Source organism: Corvus brachyrhynchos, unplaced genomic scaffold (assembly GCF_000691975.1).
Source record: "Corvus brachyrhynchos isolate BGI_N302 unplaced genomic scaffold, ASM69197v1 scaffold105, whole genome shotgun sequence".
NCBI lineage: Eukaryota > Metazoa > Chordata > Aves > Passeriformes > Corvidae > Corvus > Corvus brachyrhynchos.
In genome coordinates, this window is record NW_008238452.1 from 3,790,543 (window position 1) to 3,805,156 (window position 14,614).

The 14,614-nt window shown below is 39.8% G+C and overlaps 1 protein-coding gene across 12 annotated transcripts in view; it reads right to left on the reverse strand.

Moving 5' to 3' along the window:
• The window catches only part of KIAA1109 (KIAA1109 ortholog), an 81,378-nt gene extending 71,785 nt beyond the window's left edge, over positions 1-9,593 (reverse strand). For 11 of the 12 annotated variants that reach the window (XM_017736907.1, XM_017736905.1, XM_017736913.1 and 8 more), the window contains exons 1-5: positions 9,450-9,593; positions 6,573-6,689; positions 5,107-5,185; positions 4,409-4,473; positions 1,085-1,271 (exon numbers count right to left, since the gene is read on the reverse strand). In XM_017736907.1, coding sequence (XP_017592396.1) covers positions 1,085-1,271; positions 4,409-4,473; positions 5,107-5,185; positions 6,573-6,689; positions 9,450-9,546 — 545 coding nt within the window. In that variant the 5' untranslated portion in view covers positions 9,547-9,593. The remainder of the gene's footprint in view (positions 1-1,084; positions 1,272-4,408; positions 4,474-5,106; positions 5,186-6,572; positions 6,690-9,449) is intronic. The other variant, XM_008635733.2, reaches the window with a different exon arrangement.
• Between the last annotated feature and the right edge of the window lie 5,021 nt (positions 9,594-14,614).

Genomic DNA, 14,614 nt, shown 5'->3' on the forward strand with positions numbered 1-14,614 from the left:
GGGTATTATGTTTTTTTTTTCTTTTAAAACAAAAAAAAAAAAAAAAAAAAAAAAAGGTGGTCATTATTTTGTCTTTTCTGCAGAAGAACCAACCAAACCTTTCTTCTAGGGGCCTTCAGGGCACAGATCCCGGGGAACACTCCTTCCCCAGAGGGGTGCCTCCTGCAAGGGACCTGCCAGCAGACTACTTGCCAGGCTTCCCAAGCTTGGGTGCTGACACAGGTAGGAAACAAGCTTGCCTTGTTTAACTCAGAGCAATAGCTAAATAAATCTTCCTCAGGGAATCTTGGCCTGTTCTAAATACTCCTATTGAGGCATGGGATTTTTCATTTCCCAAGACACATCCTCCTCAAAGACAGAAATCCTTCCTGTGCCTGTCAATAAAGGCTTGAGATAAAAACCCAAAGAGACTGACTGGGAGGCACAGCCCTTACTCAAACTCAGGACTGCCACAGCATCCTGCAGCTGCCCACTCCGTAATTTAGTAACTGGCCAGCAGCAGTGGAAGGACTCAAGACTCATTAGATCTTCTCTGCTCCTGACAGTAAATCAGTCTGGTGTGGTTCTGCCCAAAGACAGGCTGATTATTGAACATCTGACTGCACTGCACATAAGCTATGTAAAACTCCTTACATACCCACACCATGTTTTCTGGGGTATCCTAGAAAGAGAAATTAACAGAAGACATTTTGCGTAGCTGTACACAAGACCATACAGATCCTCACATTTTGCCTATTCAATGTCTTGAGCAGCTGTTCTACTGAGCAAAACCATTATTATTCTGCCAGCATAATCCTCTTCAACACATGCTTCCTCTCCACACTTTATTTCATATAGATTGTTCAGCCCGTCTCTGATCATTAAATAAGAGTGCTTGGTTTGTTTGGTTGTTTTTTAATTATTATTGGTAGGAAGTCTGAGGAAAGGGAAAGGATTCAGACTGTCAGGCTTGTCAGTGCAATTCCTCTCAGCTGTGCTTCCCTCTTTTGGCCTCCAGAGCACACGTTAACAAAACATTACCCAATTAGTTCAGCACTTTGCAGAACAAAGCATCGACAAAGCAGCAAAATGAGTAATTATTTACCTTTCAAGATTGGTGTGTGTTCTCTGCCTCCCATTCACTTGTGCTCTCTCATCATCTTTCTTTGCTGGAATTATTGTGGGATCCAAGCCAAACAGTTCTTGAAGTTGTCCATAAAGCTCAGAGCGGTTGTACACGTGAAATTCAAAGTCATTCACCATAATATACAGTCGAGTTTCTGCCTTTGGATCTAACCAAACAGTAGGAAAAGAGCTTCTAATTCTGTTTCAACATTCCCTTGGAATATTTACAGTTTCTCAGATACACACATTTTGCAAAACCAATCCACATGGCACTGAACAGCTGCTGAAGTACATATTAAAAAGCAGTAAAAAACTCCACAAAATAATTACAGCATTCTAAGCAAATCAGTAAAACTTGGCAAATAAGACAGCTGCATACAAAATATTAAATCTGAAAGGCATTTCACCCCTAGGTCACAGTCCAAAAATAAAGCCAGACAGAAACTGCACAAAATGGTAAATGAAGTTTTTCAGTCTCCTGTATGAAAACAAACAAATATCCCTCTTGATGCATAGAACAGAAGCCTTGGTGAAAATTTCTGTTTTTTAGCACAGATATCACTGAGATCAATTCAGTCTCAAAACCCCAACTGTTTTCTAGCCAAGCTCTCTGCTACAGCATGCCTGAAGTAGGAAAAAGCCTTCTTTTACAGAGAAACAGAAAACATTAATATGCAGAACTAACAGGATCATACTCATTTTGCACAATCAGCTGACATTTACACTAATTTAAAATTTCAACTGTTATATCAGCTTGACTCTCTGATCCTTAAAACCTATTTTAACATCTGCTGATCATATAGAGAGCTGATTGTGACATACTTTGACATACTTTTGCCTCAGAAAGTGTGACCTAATTATGCAGTTAATGTGAGGGAAAAGCTCGCACCACTTCCCCCTAATTACCCAGTTGAAAGAGCGCCCATTACACATTGACTCAAGAGACCTGAGCTGCTCTAAAAACCTCATCTGGTCTTTCTAAATCAAACAGACTTCAGGCAGCTGAAGAATCAATGGTTATTATAGCAGTCCCCAGTCTGTAACCCAGGGGTACAAACTGAAGGCAGCATTTCCCAAAGACATGAGAAATTAAAAACTCAGAGCAAACACTTGTGGTCAGGGCCAAAAGAAGTAATGCAGATGCCCAAGAGCCAAGGCTTAAGATACCTGCTTGATTAAATGCACACAATTTGATAGAAAACTCATCCGTCCCCCAAAATCACACGTCTCTGCAACACTGTCCCAACAACAGCAATCCACTTTTCCTCCATCACACCTACAGTACCAGAAATTTCCATATAATTATAAAAATATATACATATAGAAAGTAAGTTTCCAGAGCACATTGACATCACTGTTTTCTTGAACAGGAGACAGAGAAAACCTAATGAGCCTTCAGTTCCTTCCTGTTTTCATAAAAGCACCATCAAATCCATTTGTTGCCAATGCTAACTTGCATCAATAAGACACAGGCAAAGAATGACATAGACAAAGATCGGGATACACAATTGCTCACCCAGGAGATCTCAATATCATCAAGAACACAAATAAATGTAATTTTTCAATTCTTGGAGGCAAGCATTAGACTTCATTAACTAAATGAAATCATATGTACTAATTCATTTCTTTAAAGGGGATTTAAAGAGACATCTCTTTCCTAATAACAAGAATAAGGTTTAACCTCCACGCATCAATTTGGTTGCCTAAAACACTTTTAGAAAAGGAAAACAAAAAGGGCAAGGAAAAGAGACAAGCAAATCTGAATGTTATAATACTGAATGATTTAAAGAAGCATTTATGTAGTTTATGTACAAGTAACTACCAGATTGTTTCACAATGTGAAAATTGATAATGTGCTGCAGCACCTAAGCCAAGTCATTGGGGTGTGCCCTACTCACAACATGATCCTCCAGCTTTTGTTCCTAAACCACTATCATTTCTCAAGTATGTACAAAACCTAAAGCCCCAGTATGATTTAACACTTAAAGAGCATTTTAATCATGTTACTTTGTTGTCAGACATGTACACCTCTAACTTCTGTGGTTACTTGGATTATCTGTCCACTAATCATGTGGCCTTAAATGCCAGGAGGAAACCTTAAAGCCTTGCAATACTGCCAAGAAAAAACTGCCACCACAGAGGACAGACAACCATCTTCACTGCATTAAATTCAATTCATTTTTTCATTTTCTGAGCCACTAGAGAAATAGGTTTTAACTGGCAGACAATCCTATGAAAACCTGTTGGACAACAACCTGTGGCTGGAAAATCTAATTAACTCTAAGACTAGGTTCTACTTTTTGAATGATTTTTTTATGGTGTAAAGAATTTGAATTGTGCCCTACCACCTCAGAGTGTGAGCACAGCCTCAGTAAATAGAAATGAGCAGCTCTTCCAAACTCCTATCACTGCTCAGAGTGGTGTCACATTCACCTGACAGATTTTGCATGCAGTACTGCTGCCACTGCTGAGTTGGTACTGACACAGCAACTGCTCTACAAGATTGCTGACAAGTCTGAGAGGCTTCACACCAGCAGAAGCCACTTCCAAAGGCAAGGTGGGGAAAAAAAGCCCTCCAGAGTTCAATGACCCTCTCAGCTAGTGTATCTCAACTGTAGATAGCTGACATTTCTGGACCTCCTTGAATAAGCAATGGAGCTGTGACGGCTCCAAAAGTCAAGAGGGGCAGGACCCGAGTCCCATCCACCAAGAATCTAATCCTGTAAGTGATTAAGCACACAGCCCTAGGCTACTTATGCTTTCTCACTGTTTTCTGCAGACACAATTAATCTCTTGCATCTGTGTTAATCATCCATCTTCACCCAGAGATAAGGAAGAAAAATAAATGAATTTTTCACACTTCCCCACTTCTGTAATCACAGGTGTCATCAAGACACAGGCTTGTCAAACACTAAAGAACATCCCTTACCGCAACACTTTAGCTAAAATACTGAAAGCACAACACTCACTGAAACTCAGAAACTAAAATCACTTCCAGAACATAAGACATCTCTATTCATCATAGTTATCAACTTTAATACAGAGACAATTATGGCTGGACTCCAGTTAATGAGGGCTACTATTAAGATGAATGGTTTGTATCAAGAAGGGTTCATGTCCCTGATAATGAAGCCTGTATTTGTTCATCTACTCTGCAACCAGTGAACAAATCCATACCTTCTGAGGATCCAATGTACTTCAGGTACATATTAACAAAGCAATTGCACACCTGTGATTGTGCAAAGGAAGCCTTTCTGTAGGCTACCTGTAAATTTAAACGTTGAAACCTTTTTGGGAAACCTACCGTGCTGCTTCTGCTTAGGGTTGTACATCTTCCACCAGCGAAATATGATAAATCCATCTTGAATTCTACATCAAATAAATTGGAATAAAACAGAAGTTGAGAGAGAGACAATCCCACACCCTACATGCAGTTTGTGCAGAGATCTGCAGCTGCAGTAGTGTACAAGCAACACGAAACCACAAAGCATTACAGCACACAGTGTATGACACAATTCCTGCTTTAGCTGAAACTTGTAAAAAAAACCATATTCACTGCCTCCTCAGGGCTTTCCAAGTTTGACAGCAAGAATCAAAGCTACAAACTATTTGCTGGCATGCAGTTTATGAAACAAATTATTCGGAATCCCAGGAAATAAATGCCAACTACTTGGCCAACAGGAATCTTCCAGACTTAAGAGCAGGAAGATGAGGGAGTCAAAGACATAAATGAAAAAACAGTTTTCCTTCACACTCCAAAGTGGTTTATTTGACAGGTATTAAGGACAACTACAACCTTATCCAGCACTCACTTCCAAATGATAACACTAAAGCAGCAAATGAGCTCGCAAGTATGTAGGAGTGTTAAATACCAGCACCAAAAGAGAAAGTCTAACACTTATAAATACACTGCTCATTTGAAAGGCTGCATTTTGATTTGTGCTATTTAGACCTGTATTTAAAACCCTTATTTAGAAGGGGGACTCCCCTGGAAATCTGTACCTGATGGACATATCCTCTGTGATGAAATAGATTTCACGCACCATGACTTTCCCAGACAGCACAGAGAACGAAAAGGAACCTAATTATTAAAAAAAAAAGTGCTTATTAGCCTAAACTTGTTGATTTTGTGAACAGAGAGAATACAGCATTAAATTATCTGAAAGGGGTTAACTGGGTATCTTGAGCTTCCCTTTTTGAAGGCAAGTCAGAGATTCAGAATACAGAAGACAAAGCACACAACTAAAGGATGCTGGGTTGGCACCATCCAACAATACAACCAAGCCCCTGAGGCACGAGTCACTCAGAAACATCCAGGTGCCTGGCAAAGCTTGTGAAAAGAGTTAGAAAAGCTGTTTTGAACACTTAGAGTTTCAAGCCATTGTGTGCAACACCATAATCAGAGAAATAAAGACTCCTGATGGACTATTTTTAAAAATTTTAAATGGCTATAAGGATTTCAGTCCAGTTATTATGACAAATTATGTTTACAGCAGGAAGGTTTAATAAGTTTGAAGAGACCAGCAGCTAATGCAATAGCCCAGATTTTTCCTAAGGCTTTTCACCTCACCCACAGAAAGTTAAGTGCACCGTAATTTAAAAAAATAATAAAAATCAGCATTAAACAACTGAAACCAAGCTGTAAATCATGGGATTTAATTACTGTTATGTTCTGCTTACTGATGAGTTTTATAAAGAATACCACGTATTTGGCCAGCCATATCAGCTGTCCTTACTTAATGGCAATTTCACAGAGAAGTTTTAATAAAAGTCTATAGATCAAGTGTAGCAGCCAGAAAATATTTCATCTATTTTGCTCTTCAAAAAAGCTGGATTTGAAGATGGTTTGAAATATGGTTCTTAGATTCTTGAGGACATAAGCAAATGAATTGCAAGGGTGTCTCTGACAGGCCAAGTGTGAGTAGGATTTTTTGGTTTTAAGTTTTCACTACAGTTATGATGAATAGTTGCAAAAAAAGTCCAGAACTAAAGTCATTGCTGTTCTGTGAAGCAGACAGAGGAAGGCAGAGGAGTAAGTGAAAGAAAATTAAAAGTGTGATCAGTGAGGCTGTGGGCTACAGCCCTCTGTGACTCAGCACCAGATATTTTTGTAAGTGGGTGAGTACCCAAGTGATTTGTACTGACCTGTTTAATTCAAAAATGTTTAAAATATTTTAATAAAAAGTTAATGGATTTTGATGCAAAATGTTCTAGCCAGTATCAATTCTACATACCACAGTCCCAGTATGGATCAACTTGTCATTAGTTGTTCTGACAGCTTATTTAGAAAGCAAGGCCAGTGCTGGAACAGGGACTCAAGGCTTGAGTCTCTGCTTTGAGTCCACCCCATACTGAACATTTTCAAATCACCCTAACAAAGGAACACTGAGTTTACATAAGTTTTTAGCAAACTGAGGTATAATAAAAAGCAGCAGACAAAGGGTGGCATTACATTTATCATAACTTACCAATATGGATGTAGCCATGTTTATATAATCTGTTAAGAACCAATGTTAAAATGAGTCCAATGTTCCGGGAATTATAGTAAGTTAGGTAGATAATCCATCCACAGGACAATATTGTTGCTGTTGAAAGATTACAATGAATTAAAGCATTTTTTTAAAGTACCCTGACCCAGATAAAAACCTTACCTATTAGGACTACAAGGCATAACAGTGTTCTTCCTGCTCTCCAAAAAATTTGAAACTATGGGACACTTTAAGGAGTGTTTTCAGAGAAATGGTGTGAGAAGGGTGTGAAGAGTTGGGGGGGAAGGGGAAACGGGAAGTCCAGAAAAATATAGACTCTTCACTGCTCTTCCTTTTCCCAGTATAAAAAAACCTGTCCTCCCAGAGGACCTGCAGAAGGCACCACGTTATTTTATTACATCACTTACCATCTAAGAAGTGAAATTTTATAGATTGAATCGTAACGTGCGCTGTCCCACATGGACATTTATTTCAGAATACCCTAAAAAACCCCCCACCACCAAAGTCATACTACATGCCTTCCCTACTCTTCTCCAAATTATGAACTGTAACTTAAATTTCTAGTCTTTCAGGATTACCACAGGAAACGTTATCATATATGGAACCAATTCCTACAATGCTGCATCCTGAGAGAAACGTACCAGCCCTTGGGTTAGCAGCAATCTCTCAACAGTTCAAGCATGGAATTTGATAGAAAAAAAAGGAAATAGCAATCCAATGAGAAACATGTTTTTTTTAAAAAAAAATTAGGCCTGCTAATCCCCAAAGTAATTTTTACTTTAGTTGATTAAGAGCTAGTAACCTATTTCTAACTACAAGGGTTCTCAAAGCTTCCAGAAGGACAAACCCAAAAGGAATGGCATGGCCAAGGAATGGACTAGTTCTAATTCACTTTACTGATAATTACCATTCTGTTTCACCCGAAGCAGAGTAGGCAAAAAGCCTGAACTTTATAACAGAAGTTTCTCATTTATGCTAAAAATCACAGGTTTATTGTACTTTCATGGAAAAATCTGAAGTGCAGAAAGGCATAGGGGCATCGCACCTTCACTTTGAAGAGAGTTCAGAGGATAAATAATAATAATAATAAAAAAAATTTACAAACAGAATCTGTTCTTTTACTGTTCATTTTTTATTTTTTAGTGGGATACTCCACTGCTTAATAACAATACTTTGTTGAAAGAGAAAGAGAAGGTGAAAAAGACTCCCATGACTTTGTCGTTTCCTTGCTGGAAAATGGAACCAGTGTGACCAAAATTCAAGCAGCTCATACCCTTGGGCAATAAGCTGCTTGACATGTTAAACAAACCAAATCTGTGCGGGTGATTATACAGGAAAGAGCAGGGAGGGTGGAAGCTACATCCCAGGAAAGAAACTCCAGCTGAGGGAGTATTGAGGGAAGGCACACTCCAAGGACAGTGTTTACCTCCCCCACTTTCAGATGAGTAAGCTCCTCACTGCTGGTCCTCTGTGGGGAGGGAGAAAGGTGGGATGACTCAAGCTCTGAGGGTCCATTCCAGCCATAAAGCTTAATTTGAGCCTAAAGTTCAACTAGACACTGCTAGATAGCTGAAGTCAAGAAGGTGCCCTCTTAAGGTGACACATACTGAGAAAAATCGGGAAACCAGTGGAGTTTCCAGTCCTGATCCACTGCCTTCACCACTAGTCTCACCTCTGCCACAAACTGTAGGCTTTTCCTTAACCAAATCCCATAAACTCCATTCATTTCATTATTACATTCTTGATTTTAAAGCCTCTTCACTGAGACCAAGTTTTGGAAATTACATTTCCAAAGTTTTACTGCATGTGATTTTTAGAAATTATTCCAAAAGTGAGCAACAGCTCTTTGAGGAGCATGTTCATTTCTGGAATTCATCACCTGCTACTGAGACCAATAGTTAGCTCTTTCAGCATTCAGATGAGGAAATTACTGATATCTTTTTATGTTCTCTTATAACAGGATGCCATAGGTCAGCAGATAAAAGCAAAGAAGGAAAGCCTGCTTGAAACTGGGTCAGTTAATAAACATCACTTAAATGTGTTTCTATCCAAACTTCATAACAGGAAGCAAGTCAAAGCTTTTGAAGACAAAATTTTCAGATCTATTTGCATCTGTTCCACATTTTACCGTGAGCTACTACCAGTGACTTCCCCTATTTTCATCTTGACTACACAGAGAACTCTACGTTGAGTACAAACTTTCCACTCACATTAAAAGTGAAATAAGTAACAACCAGGAAGCATCCTCAGCTAATTTACCTATGTCCTTTCTATTTAATTTGGCCTATTGAAAAATAATTCCAGTATGTCAATAGCCAACAGACTGCTTTAACTTGTCAGAAGTGAAAGTGAAAAAATAAAGTTGTTTTTCTCATGTTGCTCTGAGTCCAAAAGTCAAGGCTGAAAAGCAGGCATTCTCTACCTTTGGAAAAGGTCTGGATTCATTGCACACTTCCAGTATTCTTACATGGACCTGAGTACAACTTCGTATTTATTTTGCTGTCCTTGATCCACCTGTTCATAGACTGAGAAAATAAAAGTACCTACACAAATATAAGCAATAGCACTAGTGCTAGGAAAAAGAAAACCAACATACCTAAATCAGGCATGTTTACAAATCCAGCTCATAACTGATGACATGACAGCTGGGCTTAAAGGCTCATTGTGGCACACAATTTAGTCTGGAAGCTGTGTCATTAAACACAATGGTCTTTAGATCACCTTCCAAACTACATCATATTAAATGGCAGGTAGGTACATACTGGCATAAGGAAGTTATTGTAGCTGACTGTCATGCTAATCCTTTGTAAAGTATCATAAAAGAAATTCAACCAGAACAAAAGAGGTTAACCTTACCTACTAACAGCCAAACCACATTGGAGTCATGTTCAGTCAGGAAGTCTTCCAGCTGTGTGATACTTGGGACAAAACTATCATTTTTTCTTTGATCCATTGCTACACTGTTTTTGCATCAGCACCTATAGAACTGAAGGAAAAAGAAAACCATATCAAAACCAAAATGAGTAACAAGCACAGTACAGTTTGGAAAAAACTGACTATATACCATGTTAAATCATCTCCAGCAGTCTGTTTCACACAAATACGAATGTACCTGTTTTATTCCTTCAATAACAACTTCATGATTCTCAGCTACCTCTTCTTCTGCTCTAGAGCTCCAGAAACACTTCCACTCATCTCTGCTGGAACAGTTTCCAGGCACATGACTGCCCCAAACAAATTACATATCAACAAAATACCAGAATATGCTCTCCAAATTTAGTATCCTGGATGCCCTGTACAGCATAGAAAAGCAAATAAATGTCTAAATCTGTTGTGCCACAGCAGTCAAAAGGCAACTGAACATGCAAATAAAAATGAGGCTGTATTAAGCCTACTGACATGCAAAAATGCAACATGAGACTAAACCCCTGCCCTTGCAGAAGAAAAGGCCAAAGCAGACACTTCCAGGAATTATGGAAAATTCCTAGAACTTCCTGATCCACTGTGTCCATTAATTCTGCTTTAGGATGGATTTGCATCATTCCATAAAAACTGACTACCTGATTGATCTGTTACAGAGAACAGAAAACGAGTCCTTCCGATCTTACACCTTTATTCAAACCACCCATAAATTACCTTGCAACTGGGTTATATTAATTAAATGTGATTAGCAGTGAATTGCTCAACTCAGCAACATCTGTAATTACACAGCAGTATTTTTGTTGCATTGGTTTCATTTGAAGTCTTCTCCCTCGGATGTTATCTGTCAAATCTTCTTACAAAAAGAAAGGCATTAATTCTGCTTCTTTTTCCTATTCTCTAACACATTCCAGCTCCTGGCAGCCTGTCTTCCTGACAGTATTCAGCCCTCAAAAAAAATGAGTAGACTTTATTCCCCTTTGTTATGAAGTCTCTGATGGTCTCCCATCAAGACTCTAGAACATAAAACTAAGTAACACTGGTGAGTCCTTGGTTTTTCAGCAGCATAACAGCTTTGGAATAGTCAGTATTTGCAAATGTTAGCAATAAATGTAGCAAAAGTTTTTTCCTTTAATACTCATACTACTCTCACAATTTTAACTGAAAGAAGTTGGGAAAAAACTGCCTTTAATGCACTTGTTTCTCCTGTTGTACTCTGAACCAACAGCCTGTGTTTAGAACTAAAATAGGAGTACAGTCCCAAGAATAAGTGCTAATAATTTGTTCATTACCCTTTCTGTAAGAAGGAATAGAATGGGGAGGAAAGAATATGAGAGCAACAAAGACAAAAAGAGAAACAACAAAAAAACAATGAACCAACACCAGTTTCCAGCAGGGATGATAAAAAAGCTACCAACTTACTCCCCTGCAAGGGGGGGGGGGCTGAAATAAGCATCACACACACATAACACAGACTTTAAAAAAGGAGCCACTGGTTCAGAAGGGACTTTAGAACAGCAAATTAAATCATATAATGGCACTGTGATTTGCTTTAAGACATCCACAGTACCTTAATAAAGAAGCCACATGTCAGTTTGTATGATGAAGCAGATGATGCCTCTGCAGGCAGCCTCCAGGAGCCTTTAACCCCTGAATCACAGGGTAAAGGGAGAAACCCAAATCAACACTTCCAGCATAAAAGGACAGAACTTCTTTCCCTTTCTTACCAAGGGACAACAGGATCACTCTGCTGTGATCAAAACCACCATGGAAATGCTGTCAATAGGTGAGGACTGCCTATCTATTGCCTCAACCACTAATATTGAACTCCTCAAGGAAGCAAACCATGGCTTTTTCCTAAGAAATTGTCACCCAGCATTACATGACACTTAGAGAGGACATTAAAAACCATGAAATAGGACTGTGGCAAGACAACTTGGAGGCTGAAAGTATTGAATCTTGATACTTAGCTACTTAAATAAAGACAGTGTTCATCATTTTTTTGTCATCACTAACCATAAACATAAACTGCACATACTTTGAATTTTTTTGGGGGATACATTTGCTACCTGCATGCAAATAAATTCAGGAACCCCCTATCAGTAATCATGTGACAATATATCATTTTGGAGCTTCAAAGATGACCCTTTAACAGCCTGCCCCACTTATTTATTTTTTTTCTCTTTTGTTAGGGTAGTCTTTGCCCTTGATCAAGTCCCCTGAGGAAGAGGATGCTGACAATCAAAGTGTAACCACCCAAAACCAGGCAGTTGCAACGCCTGCACTGGATGTGAGCTCTCAACACACCTCTCAGAGGAATCAGGTACTTAATAATCCACTTAGATTATGAATTAATCATAATCTTTAACAATGCCCAGGCAGAAAGGGAGCTGGGGGTACTGGTCGACAGCCGATTGAACATGAGCCAGCGGTGTGCCCTGGTGGCCAAGAAGGCCAATGGCATCCTGACCTGCATCAGGCACTGGTGAGGCCACACCTTGAGTACTGTGTCCAGTTCTGGGCCCCTCGGTTCAGGGAGGACGTTGAGATGCTTGAACACGTCCAGAGGAGGGCAACAAGGCTGGTGAGGGGCTTGGAACACAAGCCCTATGAGGAACAATTGAGGGAGCTGGGATTGTTTAGCCTGGAGAAAAGGAGACTCAGAGGTGACCTTATCGCTCTCTACAACTTCCTGAAAGGTGGCTGTAGTCAGGTGGGGGTTGGTCTCTTCCTCCAGGCAGCAGCTGACAGAACGAGAGGACACAGTCTTAAGCTGCACCAAGGGAAATATAGGTTGGATATCAGGAAAAAGTTTTTCACAGAAAGAGTGATGAAGTACTGGAATTGTCTGCTCAGGGAGGTGGTAGAACCACCATCCTGGAAGTGCTTAAAAAAAGACTGGATGTGGCACTTGGGGCCATGGTTTAGTTGAGGTGTTAGAGCATGGGTTGGACTCAATGATCTTAGAGGTCTCTTCCAACCTGGTGATTCTGTGTAATGTAATAGAAAGGGGACGCAAGCAGAGACTTCAGGAGTACACACTGTTCATAAGGTCCCTGTGCATTTATAAGGCCCAGAGGATAAAGGGACAAGATCTGGATCACCAGGATTGCTTAAAGGAAGAGACGCAGTCTTTCCAGGACAGATGTTTGCTACTTTCAGTAACCAGCATTTCTTTCTGACAACAGTCCTGCACCTTCCACACCCTATACACTGTAACCACCTTCCAGCCTTCCCCTTCTGCATCCTATACACTGTAACCATAGGTTTGATGCCTGCAGGCTTCTCACTGCCCACACTCTGCTACATTTACTCCTGTGTGCAATGTTAACTTGCAATCAGACCAAACTGTTGCACTCCCCAGGAACAATGATCCATAGGTTGCTGAGCCTGGAATGTTCTTTCATGCTGCCTGCTGTATTAACATTAAGGAACTACTCTTGGAAGGATAAGACCCAAGGGTGTGAAACTGACTCTTGCCAACCATGCAAATACACAAAAGAAAATGTAACGAAGAGGAACAGAAACCCAGAACTTCAAATTTGTATCTCTGAGTTTAATTATACTCTTTTCTCAAGGTCTCTGCTGTTCTGTGATGAACAGCTCAGTCAGCATACTGAAATATAGTTCAAAACCATGGTAAGTGTTTGGATTTATTTGCCTTCCCTCCTGCCTTATTTTTACTATTCATTGTATCACTTGTGGCTCTCATTTACCACATACCACGTTAATAAATACAAAATGTATTAGCTTTCTCCTGGGAAGAAGACAGGAGAAAAGGTATTCTGTGTCACTGAGGTGATAGAACACTGATACTCATTTTATCTTTCCAGCAGTCCTTTAGGGCGTTGTGTAGTTGTCTTTCTGCAAATGAGTATCTGAAGCAAGGAGAGATAAAGGCCAAATCCCTTATTTATGATGCCCAAACTGAAATACTCAGGGCCTGCTTTTCAGGTTGTGCATGTTTGGAGCACTTAGCACACTCAGAGCAGACAGTGGACTGGGTTGAAGATGTGAGGGTTTGATATTACTGTAAAGTTGGACCTCGTGGTCAGCCAGGCTGTCTTTATAGCAAAAACACATACTTAACAGACTTTAAAAAGTGACTTTTAATTACTTGTGTCACACATTAATCCATTCTTCACGGTACAAAAAAGATGCAAGGGAAGTTATAATCCTGGGGGGATGCACTTCATTTTCAGCCTGCTTCCAGTGTTACAAGCCCAATCCAATTTTCATCACAAATATTCAATCCCTAAAAAGCCAAATACTCAAAAGCAGCTGCTCCCAATCTTTATAAACTCATTTCAATCACATCAGATAGGTAAACTCGTTTTAACCTCAGCCTGGCAAATTAACTCAACACCAAGAACAAACCTCTGCTTGAGCTAAGTCATTAAAAATTTACAGGAGGCATGCATATATGCAAGAGCTGGCAGGATAGAAACCACAAGCTCAATGACTGGGCTCTCGGTCACCAGAGTGCAGTCACTTGGCAGCTGCAAGCACCTGTAAAAGGTTTGTCCTGCACCTACACCTGAAGACAAAGGCAATAAATGTTTTAGTCAGTGCCTGGGAGCATTAGGGTAACATGGGTCTTGATCGGGGCAAGAAAAGGAGAAAGAAAAAGAAATGTCTGTCTACCACATCCTTTGTAACACTGTTTTCCTGGCACACCCTTGTAGAAACAGCTGAATAAAAGGGGTGTCCAAAGGTGGGGGGAAAAAACAGAATTTCATAATGAGGAAAAAAAACCTTTTATATGGTCATGAAGTGGGTAGGGAGATAATGGACATTGCCAACTCCCTTATTACTGCTGGAATTCACGGGGGGAATAAACTAGGAGTTTAAATTTGCCAGACATATCCCTCAGATGTTCACAGAAATCAAGTGTTTATCAAATATATGTTAATTGGTGTTATTAGAGGTTAACTACCATTCCAAGGATACTCAACTCCCAACTTCTACAGCAATTACAAATCAGTGGAGTTACAATTACACCCAAAGTGACACATTAAATGACAGGAGGCAAATCCCCCTGGTCTCAATAAATGTATGTAGATAATATGTCTGGATGCCTCACATCTCCAAAAAAGAAGCCA